This window comes from Cryptotermes secundus, unplaced genomic scaffold (assembly GCF_002891405.2).
Source record: "Cryptotermes secundus unplaced genomic scaffold, Csec_1.0 scaffold116, whole genome shotgun sequence".
Lineage (NCBI taxonomy): Eukaryota > Metazoa > Arthropoda > Insecta > Blattodea > Kalotermitidae > Cryptotermes > Cryptotermes secundus.
Genome location: NW_019732857.1, coordinates 1,526,437 through 1,544,559, shown reverse-complemented (window position 1 = coordinate 1,544,559; position 18,123 = coordinate 1,526,437). Strand labels below are relative to the sequence as shown.

At 40.0% G+C, this 18,123-nt stretch overlaps 1 protein-coding gene across 2 annotated transcripts in view; it reads right to left on the bottom strand.

Annotated features, from left to right (window-relative positions):
• Positions 1–4,772: 4,772 nt before the first annotated feature.
• Positions 4,773–18,123, bottom strand: part of LOC111867749 — a 143,507-nt gene continuing 130,156 nt past the window's right edge. For both annotated transcript variants that reach the window (XM_023857872.2, XM_023857873.1), the window contains exon 3: positions 4,773–9,064. In XM_023857872.2, the coding sequence (XP_023713640.1) occupies positions 7,316–9,064 (1,749 nt within the window). In that variant the 3' untranslated portion in view covers positions 4,773–7,315. The remainder of the gene's footprint in view (positions 9,065–18,123) is intronic.

Sequence of the window (18,123 nt, the reverse complement as noted above, 5' to 3'; positions counted from 1 at the left end):
AACACATATTACCACAGAAAATTTTAGGGTATATTTAAAAATACGGCTCTACGGGCGCAGTGATACCCATCAAACCGCCTTTCCTTACGTAAGGAAAGTAGGCAAAGTATATCCGTCGTTGCTAACTAGCCGAGACTAAACATAACCCACCTCTGCGAACATATGCCTAGTGGTAAAGCTTACAGTATCTATTAAATATGAGGATAACATTCATAATTATGTCCTCCATGACCATAACCTTGTCGACCTACAACAGCGCCAATATGCATGTTAAGGATGTCAACACGCAGTACGCGGAAATGGTCGACACTTGTCCCTTGGAGCCGCAGGCCTGTGGGTCAGTGGAGCCACTAGTTACGTATATACCGCTGAGTCAATGGCCGGGCGCAGATTCACTACTGGTTCGCTGTTGAAATTAGTACGTAGGACTGGCACATAAATACTACAGAGCGTGACAGATGTCGCACCTCATTGTCTGGAAGTTCGTAGGTCGAATATGAATGAAACCTGCTTTCAATTCAGTAACTAGTCACCACTAGTGAAGCAAAGTTAAATTGTCCCCTCTACTTATTAAAGCATCAGCCATGAAGACGGATGGGAGAGTTGAGGTGTAGCTCCACGCATTCTTAATCTCATTACTTGATGGATTTTTCACCCCGCAAAAATAGCCCTCGATATCCACTGGATACGAGGCTTCGTGGTCGTAGATTCATTCTGGACACTGTACAAAGAAGTAAAATATCTTGCACTTGTAGGGAAACGAAACACGATTTATCGGTAGTCAGGCCGTAACCTATTCAATTTGCCGTCACGGATTTGCTAACCAAGCAAGAGTATTAACGTTAATACAAAGTTTAAACAGTAACGTCCAGTTATCGCATATATAGTGTGAATTAATAGAGGGAGAGGTAAATACAATGCAAAATGTCTGGCCCCTAGGGAGATGAATTACGAGAAAGTGAAAAATGTACTTAAGTATCAACGAACTTGTCCTAATAATAGGGGCTTTAAATCAAGAAATTATAGGGCGAAAGGAAAAAACAAGAAAAGCAAAACAGGGTAGCTTTTAAAACGGGGGTTGTTTTAAGATGAATTTTTCAAATATATTTTAAGAATATAATGAAATTTGTATCAAACGGAAAACGTCCCTTCAAGGCAGCCAAGTAGCTGGTAGCGGCAATGTTTATCCATCGTTTCTAGAGGGTTCTAACAATGGTGTATAGCACTCAGGAACACTGGGTTTTGGGACTCTGGTCATTGTCCTATATTCTAAAGAAAAACTTTTGGAAAATTGGATATGTTTCCGCCCTCAGATGAAAGAGCAGGAGGCACTTACTCCTTTAGTTAGCTCTTTCTAACGGAACCAGCAGAGAAGGTGCTCTTACCCTTTTACCAAGAGACGGAAACAGATTCAGTTTTCGAAGCGCTGTGCTCCTTGGAAAACCTTACGATGGACAAAGTCCAGAAATTCAGGATCCTCGAATGTTTACCAGTGCTCATGTCTCATAAACTAGTGCAATATAAATTAATATAATTATTCTATAGATTTTGCAATTAGTCTTTTAATTAGGAACATTAGTTGTAATCACTGTAGGTAAAATTGCCATGATAACTACCTTTATGTTCATTTATATGCTATCGTTGTATTCCAAGAATTTCAGTTTGTGAGTCGGGATAAGGCAATCGGTATAGAGACTGACTTCTGGCTAGACGATCGAGGGGTCGGAGTTTAAGTCCCAGTATGGTAAAAATTTTCACTTCTCCATGTTATCCAGACCGGCACCTCGGTCAACCCATCATCCTATTCAATGGGTACCGCCGGGGGCTCTTTCACCGGGGTAAAACAACCGGGGCATAAAGCTGACCATTCACTTCTAACTAATGCCGAGGTCAAGAAAGCGTGGGTCTATACATCCACTACTCCATACGCCTTCATGATATAGTACTTAATTAGTTAGGCAGAGGGACAACTTTACCTTTTTAACACATGATTAAATAACACATAATTACTAACCACAAATTCAGTACCTGTTGCTCCTAAATAAGAAACAAGACATGATCATAACTTACATAACTCTGATAAATCTCTACGTTACTATGCATCCCTTTTACGAGGCATACACCCCTAAACTGAAGGGAAGTTCACGCTCATCTGTAGCTCTCAGCTCGGAACCTATGGGCGAGTTGATTAGACGTTCTAATAAAGTTAATTGTGTCATATACTTTATCACAAACATCATACAATTGTCCTTTCGTATCGGAATATGTTAACATCGTCATCATAACCATTCGGGATTTCAGCGTGCGCAGACATGGGGAACCTGTGTGTGTTCTCCGCGTCAGTCGTGTTACATGCAGAAGAGCAGGAAGACATGCTGAAAGCGGTCAACTCCTGCACCGCTAATGGCGAATCCTGTCTGTACGACTGCGATTGTTTGTGTGCATCTGTATTCCCACGGCAGGCTTCTACTTACCTATCCATTGGTCGATACGTACCTCAGGTGAGTAGTTCCTTCCTCTGAGTCTGGGTTCAGTCTCTGGTTATTTCAGGCGAGATTTGCTGTGGATAAAGCAGCACTCGGGTGGGCAAACTCCTGATATACATAGGCCAAGCCCCCGGCACTCATCATCCTTTCATTGTTCCATCCTCAACATTATTGGCTGATACAGTATGTCTACTTCGCTCTAATAAATACCCCCGTTTCTTGTTGTTGTTATTATTATTATTTCTCTGTGTTTTGTCCTATGTTGTCTCATTTCTGTTGCTGTCTGTGTTCATATTTACTCTGTAATTGGTCACTGGCTGTTGGGCTCAGCAAGTAAATAAGCAAATATTTGAATTAAATTTAATTGAATTATCATAATAATTAATATTTGAGAAAACAGTTGAATTTTAGAAAATAAAAACAGGACTCTGTATAAAACTGCATAATGAGTACCTTAAAAATTTTACTCCTCATCAGCTATTGCTAAGACGTTAAAATTAAGGAGGACGAGATAGGCTGGACATGCAGCACAAACAGAGATGAGAAAAATTCATACAAAATTTTGGTTGGGAAACCCGAAGTGAAGAGAACAACATGAAGACATACGCATGGATGAAATGATACTATTAAAATGGATTCTGAAGGGAGGCTATGAGAATATGTGGACTGGAATCTTCTGGCTAAGAATAGGGCAAGTGGCGACCCTTGCGAACACTGTAATGGAAAATTTGGCGATGACGAAAAATTTCAGACACTTAAGAGTTGTAAATTTGAAGATATTGTCTTCTGAGGTTTGACAGAGTGTAGCATGGTAAATATGCACCACTTTTCCGCAGGAACGTGTTACTCAATATCCCAGTATAGAAGAATAGGCTACAAGTCTCGCTCTTATGACGGAACCAGTACTTTCCTTTGAAATGTCGGTATCTTTCTGCAATACTGCGTTATCTCGCATCCAAGAAGACAGTACATTTCACTGTAATGGAATTCTAAAGTACACAAAAGGCGGACAGTTTCTCTAGCATTTGAGGGATTATTAACTTCCCAAGAAGAGTTTCCATGGACAAGGTCTAGAAGAAAGTTTCTGATGAATACTGACACATGCTGCAGTTTTCTTTTGACATTATTGCAGCCTACAATAACAATTTAATTAGACGAAGATCAAGAAAAATCACTAACTGGATAATATTAAATCTCCAATAAACGTGTGGTAGAAATGAACAATATATATTCATCTTTTATTACTTTATTTTATTCTCCATCAAATGCTTCCATATAGTCACAAAGTACAATTTGTTAGTTTTGCGATATTTACACTCCAGTCATTCTCATATATGCACATATAAATGAAAATACTACACAAATACATTGCATAAATTAATTTTGATTCTTCATTCACCATCTCACATAAAACTGACAATTACCTCAATAAAACAACATTCACTCGGAATACATTCATCTTATATAAATACGAGTATTGATCAACTGATATTAAGCGTCATGGGAAAGTTTAGGAAAGTCGTATGGGTACAGTGTTTTGGCAAAACAGTGTCCCCCTACATGCCTTAAACTGGTTTTTCCCCAAAATAAATTAAATGTATATAGTATCATATAATATAATATTTTTGCATCATCAGTTTCTTTCCTGCATAGATTGTTTCGTTGTGTAACTCTCTGTCTCTGTCTGCTTGCTAGGGCATCTTATGGGTATATTTTAATGCAAAATGCACTGATTTAATACAAGACAATAAGTAATTTAAAGCAGGAAGTTATATATTCGGTACTTATTAAACTTATCGTTAGGAGGTCCCACGGCCGTATTTTTTTTATTGCTAGTGGGGTGGGACTAAGTCCCTTTGTACTACTGCCACTTCTGGCCTATTGTACCAGCCCCAGATGATAGGTGAGGGTGATTGTGGAGCAATTGGTGGAATGAAGATTGGCAAAGGAAACCGAAGTACTCGGAGAAAACCTGAACCAGCGCCACTTTGTCCACCACAAATCCCATTTGACCAGATCCGAGATCGAACCCGGGCCGCCACGATGGGAAACTAGCGACTAACCGCTTGAGCTATGGCGCGGCCCTCCCACGGCAGTAAGAAATAGAAGCGATATATTTTTACAGTTTTCCTTTTTAGAACATAAATTTAAAGACACTTTCCAATTATTGTAATTTTATGTTTATTCTCTCATTGCAATTTCATTTTCCAGCTAAGTGGTTTATGTAATGTATATTTGAACTGATATTAAATTTTATATTATATGCCACATTAATTCTATTGTTGTAAATATACCTCCCGCCATAAAAGTCGGTTTTTGCAGTGAAAATATATATACTATAGATGTCATATTGATTTTACTGTTGTTATAATTTTTATATGATATTCTTGTTTTCTCATTTTTATTTCTTTAAATTTTGAAGAAAACTTCTTGTTGCACAGCTTAAAATTTCGATATTTCTGTCTTTCTATTCCAGCGCCACGTTTCATGTTAAACACGTTGATTAGTTTGCACTAATTATATTGATATTAAAGATGAGATTAAGGAATCAAATTTTATAATTCAAATTAGATCTAACCCTATGGCCCTACATCCAATATAGAGAACAAAAAAAAATATTCGGACAAGGTTCATTCATAATTATTTTTACAGTAAAATACGATTTCTCTAGAACACAATTTCCTTTACAGAACACGTAAGCAAGCAGAATGACCTGCCACTGCAATGACTGTGTAAAAATCTGGCTTCATTTTCCCAAAGACGTGAATGAAGTTTTCCGCCCACCATGACCAACTTCATACCGAGAATAACTCTAGATACAGAGAGGTTAGAGGAAGATCAGTGCTATGTGATATTCAGTAACTGCTGTGGTGTGGTCACACGCTCAGAGTTATTCCGCGAAAACTCTTTATTCTTGAGTGAACACCTCTCACACCTTTTTCTCGCAAAATGAGCCATTTCACAAACTGAAATATAAATTAAAATAAGTCGTTATGTGTACGATTTGTTGAAGTTATGTCTACTGGTTGTCAAGAGAGTCTATGTAAGATTGTAAAAACAACTAAGAATCCGATGTTACATCGAAGTCTGTACAAATTGTAAAAGAAAATATGACAGGTTTCATCTGATTGTCTACCGATATTCTAAATGAGGATAATATATGTACTGAACATTCTCTTATGAATTAAAATACCAAGAGGTACATGAAGTGGAGAGCTTTCCTACAAACTTCCTCTTTACTTCTCAGGCTAATGTAGACTCTTACATATTCTTTCAAATGACAACACAAAGAATACAAGAATTTCGCCCCAAAATTAACGACCTTGTTGCTAGATATCTTGCAAATGCTGGACATAAAAAATGTACATGTTTTTAATCACATTAAATACTTATAAGTCGGTGTTTTTCCTTAACAAAATCAGCAGCCAAAGGTTCATACTTTTGGGACGTTTCTTCTAGAAATTTATTTGACTTTTACTATTATTTTCCAGTTTAGTTAACAATCCATAGTCAGCAGCAGCTGTTTCACATATATTGGGCTCAACTATCATCTGATCGGGGCTGCGAAGGGAGCAACCCACCGATAAATCTATTTACAAACTTTTCGTTCCCGCATAGATATTTACGGAACCACTAAACTAATGTGTACATATTAATTGAAAAATAACATGACATACATGAATGTAATTTTATCGAACCCACATACTGAACCGATCTTCGAAATAGATCGATTATTTTAACCAATACACCAAGGTGAACTATCCCTGAAGAGAGTTGTTGAGCGGGTTTTCAAAGTACAAAATTGTGATTAAATTGACTTATCGACTTGAATCGAATAATAAATAAATAAATAAATATAATGATGAGGTCGTGATATAGGCGATGATAATGAAGATAGTGATGACAATGCTAGTGGCAAAGAAAACGATGACCAAAAAGCTGATAGGGATGATGACAAACGCAAATACCATAAAGATAAGACCATTGGCGCCACAGTATCCCGAATTAACCCTTCTCCAGTTGCTACGCCTACTGTGGATGAAATGAGTCTTAGAAACACGGTTAGAAAAACGAACATATGATGAGTAAACATACTAATCAGATAAGATTATTGAGCAATTGAAAAGAAACACCGACAGATGCAAGGATTGCAAGTGAATCATACTCAGAGAATATTCTAGTAAGAAGACTCTGAGGAGCTGATTGGCCCGTTTCGGTAACGACTGGTTGAAACGCCAGCATGAAAGTTGCCGCCTATTGCAATATGCAAGTAGAACCTATCTACAGAGCCTACTTCCGAAATTGAAGTCTCAGGTCTTTAACCGTACAGAATATTTCAAAACGTCGAGTTCCTTTGTGCACACCCGTAAGATTTACAGGAACTTCCTAGCCTGTTTCTGATTGTGTTTGGCCATGATCTTATTCAATGTTCTCATACATATTTGTTGACCGTACAACAAAGTAAATTAATCAGCTTTACTTATGTATGAATTTCCTTTAATATAATTACGTTTCTCTTTCAAGAAAAATATACCGTTTGGTAACAGAGAAAATTTCGACGATAAGAATTAAACATTATATAACAGCATGGCGATATTCTTGCAATCATATTTTGATACTATTTAAATATACATGTCTGTTTGTATGTTATATCCAACGTTCAGATCTCAGGCAAAACAACCCGAGTACCGCCCAACTTTGTACAAGACTGCAGTCTTCATTAAATTTGTGTTCGGGCATTGATGGCTTTACGAACTCGAATGAAGAGATTCTTCTTCGTTCTTCGAATACTCTGCAACAAGTAAACCATTAGACCAGAACACCTCGTATTACGAATAGAAGCAACTCTTAGAAGTTTTATTCTTGTTGAGGGAAGGATTAGTGAAAGAGACAGCTAGGTTTTTACCGGAAGCAGTGAACGGACGCAGTCGGACGCACAGGAAGGCCGACATCAGGCAGGATATAATGAGGATAGCAAGAAGGACTACCAGTGTGGCCGCAAATCCCGGAGTGGTCATGCATATCAGCCCCGTCACTGCGGGATCTTCACTTCTTCCTGGGAATACCATAGTAGGAGCGCTGCTATTGGCATTGTCATCTAGAGAGAAGGTGAGGTCACCGGTGGACACGACTCGAATGACCCTGTTCACGCCGACCTCTTTCTCGGGGTCGGAAGATGTTTCACGGCGCTGCCTCCTGACCCTGCGCTCGTCCCTGGGTCTGCCGGCAGCCGCCTGAAGATATGCCTCCAAAGGCAGTGGTGGTGGAGGAGGCGGTCCATAACCGGTGTCGGAAATTGGGCCACCATGCAGGAGAGACGCCGGGTCAGAACACTGATCAGGGCATTGGTACCGGCAAATCTGAATCGTGCACTGAAAGTGGACTTCCATAGAATCAGGGAACTTGAAAGCCTGGAAATGTGCATAGGATAACACGGAGGCACTGGCACCAAAATTTTTGATCTTCGTGAACCGCGACATAAGTTTTGGTCTCGTGACGCAGCCCTTCTGATCCACCAGCTGGATGGGGGCGCGTTTGCCGTCATGCGCCATGCAGTTACGAACAAGCATATCGAACTTAGAGTCGTCGTCTTTAATAGCAAGGACCATTGTCATAGTCTGACCGATTTTGACAAGTCCAGACACCTCTGAGGCCCAAGGACCTTTCCCGACCTGGATCTGCATCCAACAGCCCACGTTATCCCCTGCGAAATCGGCCCTCACGACGTCCAACATATCGACAGGGAAAGGTCGAAAGGTCACCGACTTCTCGTACTGGTCGTGCCAAGTGCAACGCAATTTGCGCGCCTGATCCCATACCTCCTGCACCTGAGGGTCATACTGCACCACGATGATGTTCTCGAAGTAAGTCCCTGAGCCCGAATCTGCTCCGTATCCATACAGACCGTTCTCTGTGTTCCCAGCTGTTCCGCACGCGTGTATACTGATATCGAAATTCGCTGAAGTGCGTCCAAGTCCCGCAGGAAGATGAACGCAGTTTACATTGCTATAATGCCCCTTACTGAACACTATTCCGTAGAAGGGTTTGTCAAATCCTATGTACACTTTCATCAAATTTTTCTCGCATTTGACATCCAGAGATACGATCTTTGGCATATCGGGCATAGGGACTGGCCACGCATCGCCTCCACCGCCCCCGCCATCTCCATAAATTTTATCCATGGCTTCTGGCTGGGGTTTCTTCTGGGGTGGAGGCGGTGGAGGACCATGATAGGCTAGATTCTGTTCGAATACTGGTTGCTTTCCATGGTGAGGTCCTCCAAATGAATTCCCAATGGAGTGAGGGGGTGGAAGACTGAGGCCAGATGTGCCTCTCACTGGATGAGACAATGGATGTCCCCTCTGTGGAGGAGCATACCCGTGGTTGGGTTGCGTCCCCCCAAGTTCTTGGTCGCCGGACTCGAGAGCTATTTGGTCCGAGCCTGAGATGTCAGATTCGTCACCCCTGTCCTGGGCTAACTGGGAATCCCCTGTCTCAGCCGCCTCCTGGGAGGGACCCACACCCTGCACCGTCCCTGGCACGGCTTCAACCACTTCCACTTCCTCAGCCAACGCCAGCTGAAACAAGAAAATAAAGGAAATTTGTTTCTGCGTTTCACAGAGAGTAACCACAAATACAAGGCCGCGCCATAGCTCAAGCGGTTAGTTGCTGGCTTCCCACCGCGGCGGCCCGGGTTCGATCCCGTGTCTGATAAAGTGGTATTTGTGGTGGACAAAGTGGCACTGGGGTAATTTTTCTCCGAGTACTTCGGTTTCCCCTGCCAATCTTCTTTCCGCCAATTGCTCCACAATCACCCTCATCTATCATCTGGGGCTGGTACAATAGCCCAGAAGTGACCGTATTATAAGGGAATTAGTCCCACCCCACTAGCAATTAAAAAAAACACACACATACAATATTGATTTTTACGAAGTTCTGGCGCAGGGCGTTCTCTGGAACACGAAACAATTTAAAAGTGCCCTGAAGAATGAAGACTTCCAGAAGATGAGTCTCTCTCCTGCTATAGGAATCAATATAACAGCACTTCCACAGGGAAAATATAAGTTTTATATAAATATATATGGAAATTTATGCGTTAAAACAAAATTAAGAAGTTACACAAGATGTGCTAATTATCACAGTATTCACAACTTAGTAACACTCTAAAGGCATGCGACAGTCGCTATATAACTTTTAGGTACTGCCCATTGACATAGGGGTTTGATATTAAATGTCGATTCTATGCTTGGTTCAGTCCCCGTCTTCTGGCGATTCGTCGCCTTTGTATTAATACATCCGTTAAGTTCTGCTTTTGTATCGGTAGCGAAAATTAGGATCGAGTTTGAGATATATTCGAGCACTGGGATAGTGCCCTGACCACTAGACAAAAGTTTTGACCAGGAAACGGTTGTTATAATATTGTGACATGATACCTGAAAGCTGGAATAGTTCACTACTAGGCAACGGCTCGGTAAACAGCTTCCCGCGGAAATGAACACACACACCCAACAACAGAGGAACCCGTTTCTAAACAACGGATCGGTAAACAACAATAGGGGTTATTGTTGGAAACGGTGTTTCCTCTTCGGTCCATGTAAAATAGTTATATTGTGAGTAAGCTGAGAATTGACAGTCAGAAGTTGTGCTCTGCGAACATACGAGTAACTGAGAAGAGATGGAAATTACAGCAGAGAAATCGACTGCGAGTTCTGGATTTGGCAGTTGGCAGTTGGCAGTCGAGGGAGTTCCCTTGAGAGCTAAAAGTCCGGCAGGGACTGGAAGATTTTACACGTGCTGTAGTACAGTGATATTTGGAGTGTATAATTAAGTGAGACTGTTATAGTCCCTGTGTTGAAATCCATTGCCAGGAAACTGATAGTGGGGAATGTAACAGACTGAGGACACCAGTGTTTGCAGCAGTGAATTGTAAAGTTCAGAAATCAGCGGTAGTGCTGTAATTACGTATAGTTCCGAGTGCTGTGTGTAACTGGTCAATAAATCCAATTCATTCAATCTGTAACCCGTCTAATAGTCACAACCCTAAGATGTGACAGTATTGCTCATGTCATAAATTCTGTTACTTTCTCTCTCGAATAATTTATAATTTATTATATAGGGCATATATTTAATTGGCTACAACGGGTTTTATAATAAATGTTTAGGTTCTATAAAAGTCGAATAGTTCAACGAGTAAGCCAACTAATAACTACTGAAGAAAGGACCTGCACAATCAAGTTGAATTAAGTACTTCACAAATTAATCGGTTTATTGCATTATATCTGCATGAAACTAAATAGCACTATCCGCATTAATATCAGTATCATTAATAATAATATCATTATCATAATATCATTAATAATTAATATCATTTTTTACTGTCCTTTCAATTATATTACAATAAAAATAATATCTAAAAACTGTTTCCCTTAACTAAATAATGTCACTGTTTCTTTGTAGTCTTATGGATACGCTTTTCCATGTTCATCTCTATCATAAATATCTCGGTCTCCTGATTCATAACAGGAGAGCAGTAATCCTGAGGATTTTTGTAGCTTTCCTCAGCTTCGTTTCGCTTCTTGCTATTTAGGTCTCATTTCCAATTCAGAATTCATAAAGAAACCTATCACTACCTGCTACATAACTTACTCATTTGAAAATCTACAAGGAATAAACTGATATTTGAAATGCAATGGACAAAACGAATGGCTACAAAACACATTTATATTTGCTGTCTTCTTTCTAATACAAAATAGTTCCTTTAAAATTGCCTCATCTGTTAATAATAGAATATTTCCTTGCAGTCTATAAATATATCTCGTAAAGATTTAAGTAATGAATTATGTAGTAAAGACGGCATTCGAGCTAGAAATAACAGAGCAAAGAATCTCTAATTGCTGTCGGCAATAAATCGGCTCATCGAATTCCCTTTCTTCTTTCAGGTTGTAAGGATAATATTAAAATGAGTCCTTCGGCAGTGAAGCCTCAAATGGACTTATTGTACTGTCCTCTTGTGATAGACGAGTATGAGCACAGATGAACTGACAAAAGGGGAACCCCAAAGTACTCTGACAGAGATCTGCCATACTGCTTCTCTGTTCACCAAGAATCCTATGTGAAGTGCTCTGGTACTGAACCCGGGCCTGGACGGTTAGAAGCATGTGACCGGTTGAGCTACGGCACGGCCATTCAGTTACGTTACAGAGTATTACGCTTGTCCCAATTATGGAAGTATGAACGAACACCTGCGAGTAGAGTCCGCTTACTTAATTCCCATCACTCTACCTCGCAGGATCTTGTACCTGTATTTTCTGTTTCAAACAACACAGTGTCGAATGTCCTATCCTATGGTTTAAATCTCCGACAATGTTCATATACTAAGAAGTCGGTACGGAATGTCAAGTGGTATCATCCATTACAATGAGAAATGAGAATCAACTTAATCACGTGAGTCTATAGAAGTAACGGATCTACCGACAGAGGGAAGGTCAGTCGGCCACGGACTCGACCAAACATTCCGTCAGCACTCAGATCGCGTAACTGCACGCACGCACGCAAACACACACACGCGCACGTAAGAACTAAGGGCGAATATAGGCCTATATTCAGAAATATTAATACTTTGGGTTGAACGAATGTTCATTCTTTTAATTTATTTACTTTCGTCCATAGAATAACTGAATTGCATGTAATTTCTAGGCAGAGCAGATTAAAAGAATTGTTTTTGGTAGAGGGTATACAACAGACATTTACTCATTTCCAGACTAGCATAAATTTGAGCACTGTACACTGCTGTTGCTGCTTTATCAGTGCGAATTACTAAATTCATTATGTATCAATTCAGCGTGCGAAATTTTAAGCGAAGGAGTAGAAAGAACTGCGCAACTTTATGGCCAAAATCCGTAGCTCACTCTCGCCACAAATTGTCATAATTCACAAGCTATCTTCCACTTGACGATGAAAAAGATACGAATAAAATTAATGACTGTATTAACAACTGCAAACGTGCATCTCAGACACAGCACTTGAACTACGTGTATATAGCAAGTGTCACGTAACTTCGAACAAGGCCAAGAGTAACCTTGAATGCGCAGAAGAAAAGTTTCAGACAAAGGGGGTGGGTTCGAGTGTGTGAGAAGTGACAGGCGGCCAGTGATTGAGACTAGCTCTTTCTAACGGGCCCAACTGAGTAGGTTTATCCTTCCCCACCCACCTGAAGACGGAGACAGATTCAGTCTCTGAAACGTCGTGGTATTTTGTCTTTTACAGACCAGACGATGGATGAAGTCCAAAACAAGCCAAAAGAAGTACTATACCACTGTAGCCCTGAGCCAGAAATCCGAGTTTCCTGTGATGGCAATATCATAGCATGAAACACTGCAGAAATAGTAGTTTGGAAGAAGTTTTTTTGTATATTTATATTATTAAGATGACTGTGAGAGAAGTTAATAAAATCAATCCAGACTTTAAACATTTAAATATCTTCATGTTAGTGGTATCGGCTGTCCATTGATAATTTCTATTTCAGTCCGTTACAGAAAATTTGGATGATTGAAGTTCTCTCTTCAGCGTTCTAATCCTGTGTAAGGCAGTGAAAATTATGAGATTAGTTTCCTTTAACGTTAGAAAAAATTAGTGAACCGTTTTGCAAAATGGGTTTAATTTTTGGATTTCATGTGGTTCACAGAAAAAAATTCCTGTTGTTTCTGTCTCCTCTTAATAAGAGAAATGAGACAAAAAATATGTTAAGAATACACATTTAAAACACTAGTTAGGCCTATTATGTAGAAGTTCTTCGTTAAGAAGAAAAGAATAAGACAACACAGACGGAAATATTGGTTAGGAGAAATCTATCCAAATAATAATCCTACCTCAAATGCAGTAAACTTTAGAACACCAACACCACAGCGATGAAAGTATACAAGTGTCAAGAGACGAATGTAACCTGCAGGCCTCAAATATATTACTCAAACATCTGAAAAACACACCACTAGTAAACATGACGCATCCTTTAACCCTAAGGTCAAAATTCTAGAAGAGAGCCGCTAAAAGGAATCGAATAAAAATTCCCCGTATATATATGACGCTCATCCATGTTACAATGTCTTCTGTCTTGCAGATACTCAGGCGGTAAAGTCGGACACTCCTCTCGTTATGCATAAGGCAGCTTCTTTGCTACGCTGTATTGAAAGAGTCACCAGCGGAATGTACACGGATTGAGTTTCGGCGTGGAACCGACAACTCTGCCAGCAGTTCTCTCAATTTCGCTCTCTCTTCATCAAAATCTTAAATCAGCCACGGCACTTCTTTTTGTGCGCTTTCAGATTAACCACAGTCAGTCTCACGTCTGATTACAAGTGTCTGTTAGGTGTACACGGTCCTGAACTTCAGACGATACTGCGAGTTAGGCAACTTAACAGAAACTTTCTCTCCTAAGCATGAAATGGATCCAGCTGCAGGCAGCATGGAATAGAAACGCTACAGCACGAAGAATCAGGTGATTTCTATGAAGACTCTCGAAATGAGTTGTTAAGGTCGATATTACTCCAAAGTTTCTCTCTCGTGAAGAGAGAAAGAAGAAAAATGTTGCTTTCTGATAACTTACCTTTCTGCAACAATGACGTTGCAATTGACATCGTGATATCAGTATAAATCTTAGATCGTCTAAAACAATAAGCTCCTAACCCTCAGCTATATTTTTGGAGCACAGTGTTTCTCCAATAAACAGGAGAGAGTTATAAGAAATATTCGATGTCAGACATTTGTTCAAATGTGTATGAAAATCTTATTTCTTGGATTACTTAGAATTACTGAAATTATTACAGCACGTACAAAACTTCTCGACTGGTTTGGACAATCTTATAGTTTTTGGAATATATACATGACGTGAGATTCAATTATGATAAGTTACAATTATTGTGTGTGTTTTTTTTTTTGCATTATCCATCGTCCTGTTTTTATTTAAATCACTATATATCGTTGACTGGATTCTGTCCCCGTCTTCTGGTAAGAACCTATTCAGTTGGATCCAATCGATGGAGCTAGTCGTTATCTCCTTCCCGAAATTTGTATTTTAAATCAAACAAGGACGACGAGTAATGTACAAAACGATAAATAATTACATTAATATACCATAGTCACAAAATTTAGATATTATTATGATAAGAGCTGTTTGAATTCCAAGACTTGGAAGTATGGTTCTATTTTTACCTGTTTAGTGATCTATATGTCTGATAATAGTGCTTACTTTACAACCGACACCAGTAAGTACGGGTATTTTCTCACTATTTGAAATACATGCATTGCTAAGATACAAACGGGGATATCATTAAAACAGAATCAAACAGTAGAGGTGGCTACCACCTAGCTCCACGACCAGCCACAATCTATTATGGGTCTCCCTTCATCCCACCAGGAACTCTGCATCGTAAATAAATTGCATTACATGCTGACTGAAACATTATGACAGTCACTGGGGCTCAACAAATGAGCCCCAATGTGGCGACACCCGAGTTCCACAATGTACATTTAATAGAATAATATATGCAAAGCCCCTTCATTAAGATATTTTTGACACCTGCTGCAAGTGAGCTCATAAACTAACCTCAATTCGTATTGCTGCCCATTTAAATAACAGTGGTCTGTCATGATGTCAGTAAATTAGTGTTTTGAATTAGGTTCTGATTAAATTAAGTCACTTCGCGAGTCTAAAGGCAGTTTTACACTGAGGCAACCATTGGGTACCGCGCCGCACGTGGCGCGATCGCATGCTGCAAGTTTCTCACTTGCAGGTAGTGGGTAGTGCAATCGCATGTAGCTTGCGTCCAGCGTCCTCTAGTTGCTCCAGGCCGCAAGGTTATCCATTGCTAGTGGGTTCAGTTGCCTACTCGCATGCGGCGTGATGAGTTGGGACACAGATAAAGCCAAGTGCCTTATCAAATAATACCGCGAAAGGAGCATTCTGTGGGATTTGCGGGATCCAAATTATAAAGACAGTCGGAAGAAGTTGAAGCTATGGGGGGAATTAGCCACGAAGTTTGAATGTTCGGTGAAGAAAGCGAAAGAAAATGTTAAAAACCTCAGAATGACCTTCCACAGGTATAGCAAGAAGAAGAGCGGATCTCTGATGTTTTCTTCTCCTGCTACAAATGAGATAAGCCGCAACAGCAACTGTCTGCAGTGACATCTCTATACAAGCTGACTTAAAATTTGAAGCAACCAGTCGCTCTGGGTGTAAATGGGGTTGATCGCATGCGCCAACGTTTGCTCCTGGCCACATGCTGCTTGATAAATTGGACGGCAAACATAATCACCCGAGGAGGGCAACTAGGTTGCTTTAAGTTGCCCCAGTGTAAACCCGCCTTAAGGCACTCATATTATTTGATCCAGTCTACACATAAACAAACCAAGACCAAAAAATATGATTCTGCAGATATCACTGCTTAAAATTATAAAATAGTCCTTTTGTGTCATATTTAATTTATAGAGTAATTAGTTGCTTCAGAAGAAGCTGTAATTCTTAGCGTGAGTTATAATTTCATACACTAGAATTCGAGGATTATATTAGACAAATATAAACTAAAATTGAATGCGTCAGAAAATTTCTGTTGTGTATTATCACCTTCAGATATTTTCCAAACAGCTCAGTGGGGCCGGAGATGAAACATGAAAACGGATGATATTGATCATCCCTAAATAAGTTTTCTTTGTCTATTTTATTTATATGGAACGAGAATTCATACATCTGACAGAATATNAGGTTTTCGAAATTATCTGTATATTTTGTAAGATTTGAGGCTTTCACGGCGGTGACTATGAAGAAAGCAGTCTTCTGGGATTTGGCACCATGTATATATGGTGTTAACCGACGTTTCGGAGGAACGTATCGCCTCCATCTTCAGGGTAGAAGAAAAAATATAAGAAATCTGCAAGCGAAGAGACCGTGAGAATCAGTAAAAGCAGACCCAAATCCCAGAAGACTGCTTTCTTCATCTGTATACTTGCGACTAAAATTATATATGCATTTCTTATTTCTTCGGCGTGCTAAGTCTTCAGCCCATCTCTTTCTCGATTTAATCGCCATACAGATTCTGAAGCTCTGTATCGTGCCGCAGTAACAACGGGTACAATCACAGTTTTGTGGTATTTAATCTTTCGTTTTCTGGTTTGGCCATGAAGAGACACAATATGCTGCAGTGGGCAGTAGCACATATTTCCCAAAGTTAATTTGATCACGAATATAATTTTAAAATGTAGCTGTTTCCAACAATCTGAACTTCAGTCTACATTCCCAGACCATCCATAAGCTTTCCTTATACGTGATATTACGAATTTGTCCTGCGTCATCTTAGCGGTAGGAGCCGGGATGGCGTAGCCGGTATAGCGACTGGCTATGGGCTGGACGACAGAAGGGTTGGAGTTCGAGTCCCGGCAGGATCAAATTTTTCACTTCTCCAATCGTCCAGACCGGCTCTCGGACCCATACAACCTCCTATACAACGGGTACTAGGATCTCGTTCCCGGAGGTAAAGCGGCCGGAGCGTGAAGCTGACCACTAGTCTCCAACTGGTGCCGAGGTCAAGAAAATGTAGATCTATACATCCACTCCCTCATACGTCTCCATGCTATAGTGCTTAATTAGTTAAGTGCAGGGACTTTATATATAGGTAGAGAGAGAGGCAGGGAGGGAGTGGTGGTTCTGTTCAAAGTTAGGTCCTGACATTAGGTCACAGAGAGCCAGACGAGCAAGTATGGCCTTCCTTTTCCTTTAAGAAGGACATCTGAAACTGACTGAATGATAGAGGGCATTTATGGAATCATTGACAATAAGCTAGTCAAGAAATTTCCTTCTTTTAATGAAAGTAGAAATTATTCTTCATCTTCTGGCTTTACGGTTCAGTTTGGTTAGTCTTAGCATCCACTAGATTTGCCGTCCACACTTTCCTGCCTTGAACTTTTGGTCTCCATTTTCCTTACATCTAGACTTTTCATGGCAGCCTCGACGTCACCCTACCATCTCAACTTGGGTCTTCCAACTCCACGCCTGACTTCCGGTTTAGTGTTGAGTACCATTTTTCATATACCGGAACCTTCCATTCTGATGATGTGCCCCAGTCATTCCAATCTTCAGTTTTGAAAGTAGAACTACCACACATAAAATTGCATAGACATTTTACATATCATCCATGCGCACTAAAATTTGCGTCCATCAAGCACATCTTTATTTCATCGCCATAATAAGATTACATTAATATAAGTTATTAAGCTTTCCGTTGTGTTATTTACTCTAGAGCAGTGTGTACTTCCTGTTACTCTTACAATTAAATAACTTTCTCAGACGAAATCATAATATTTATTCAGAGTTTCATAAAACAGATAAAATTAGAGTGTTATGCACTTTCAATTTTACAATTTCAGAAAGGACAATAAAAATTGTTTCGTTTAAGCACACTGCACCATATTGTCAGTACCTGTAAGATTCAAAGGAACCATCGACGGCCATCGGCCCATCAAAATTTCATGGATCACGCTCTGGTAACGACTAATAGCCGTGAGAACTCATTACGGAGCTAGAAGCTAGAAAATGTACATCAAATATACGTCACCAGTACCAAGGATGGATCAGTAGCGGGTTGAAAGT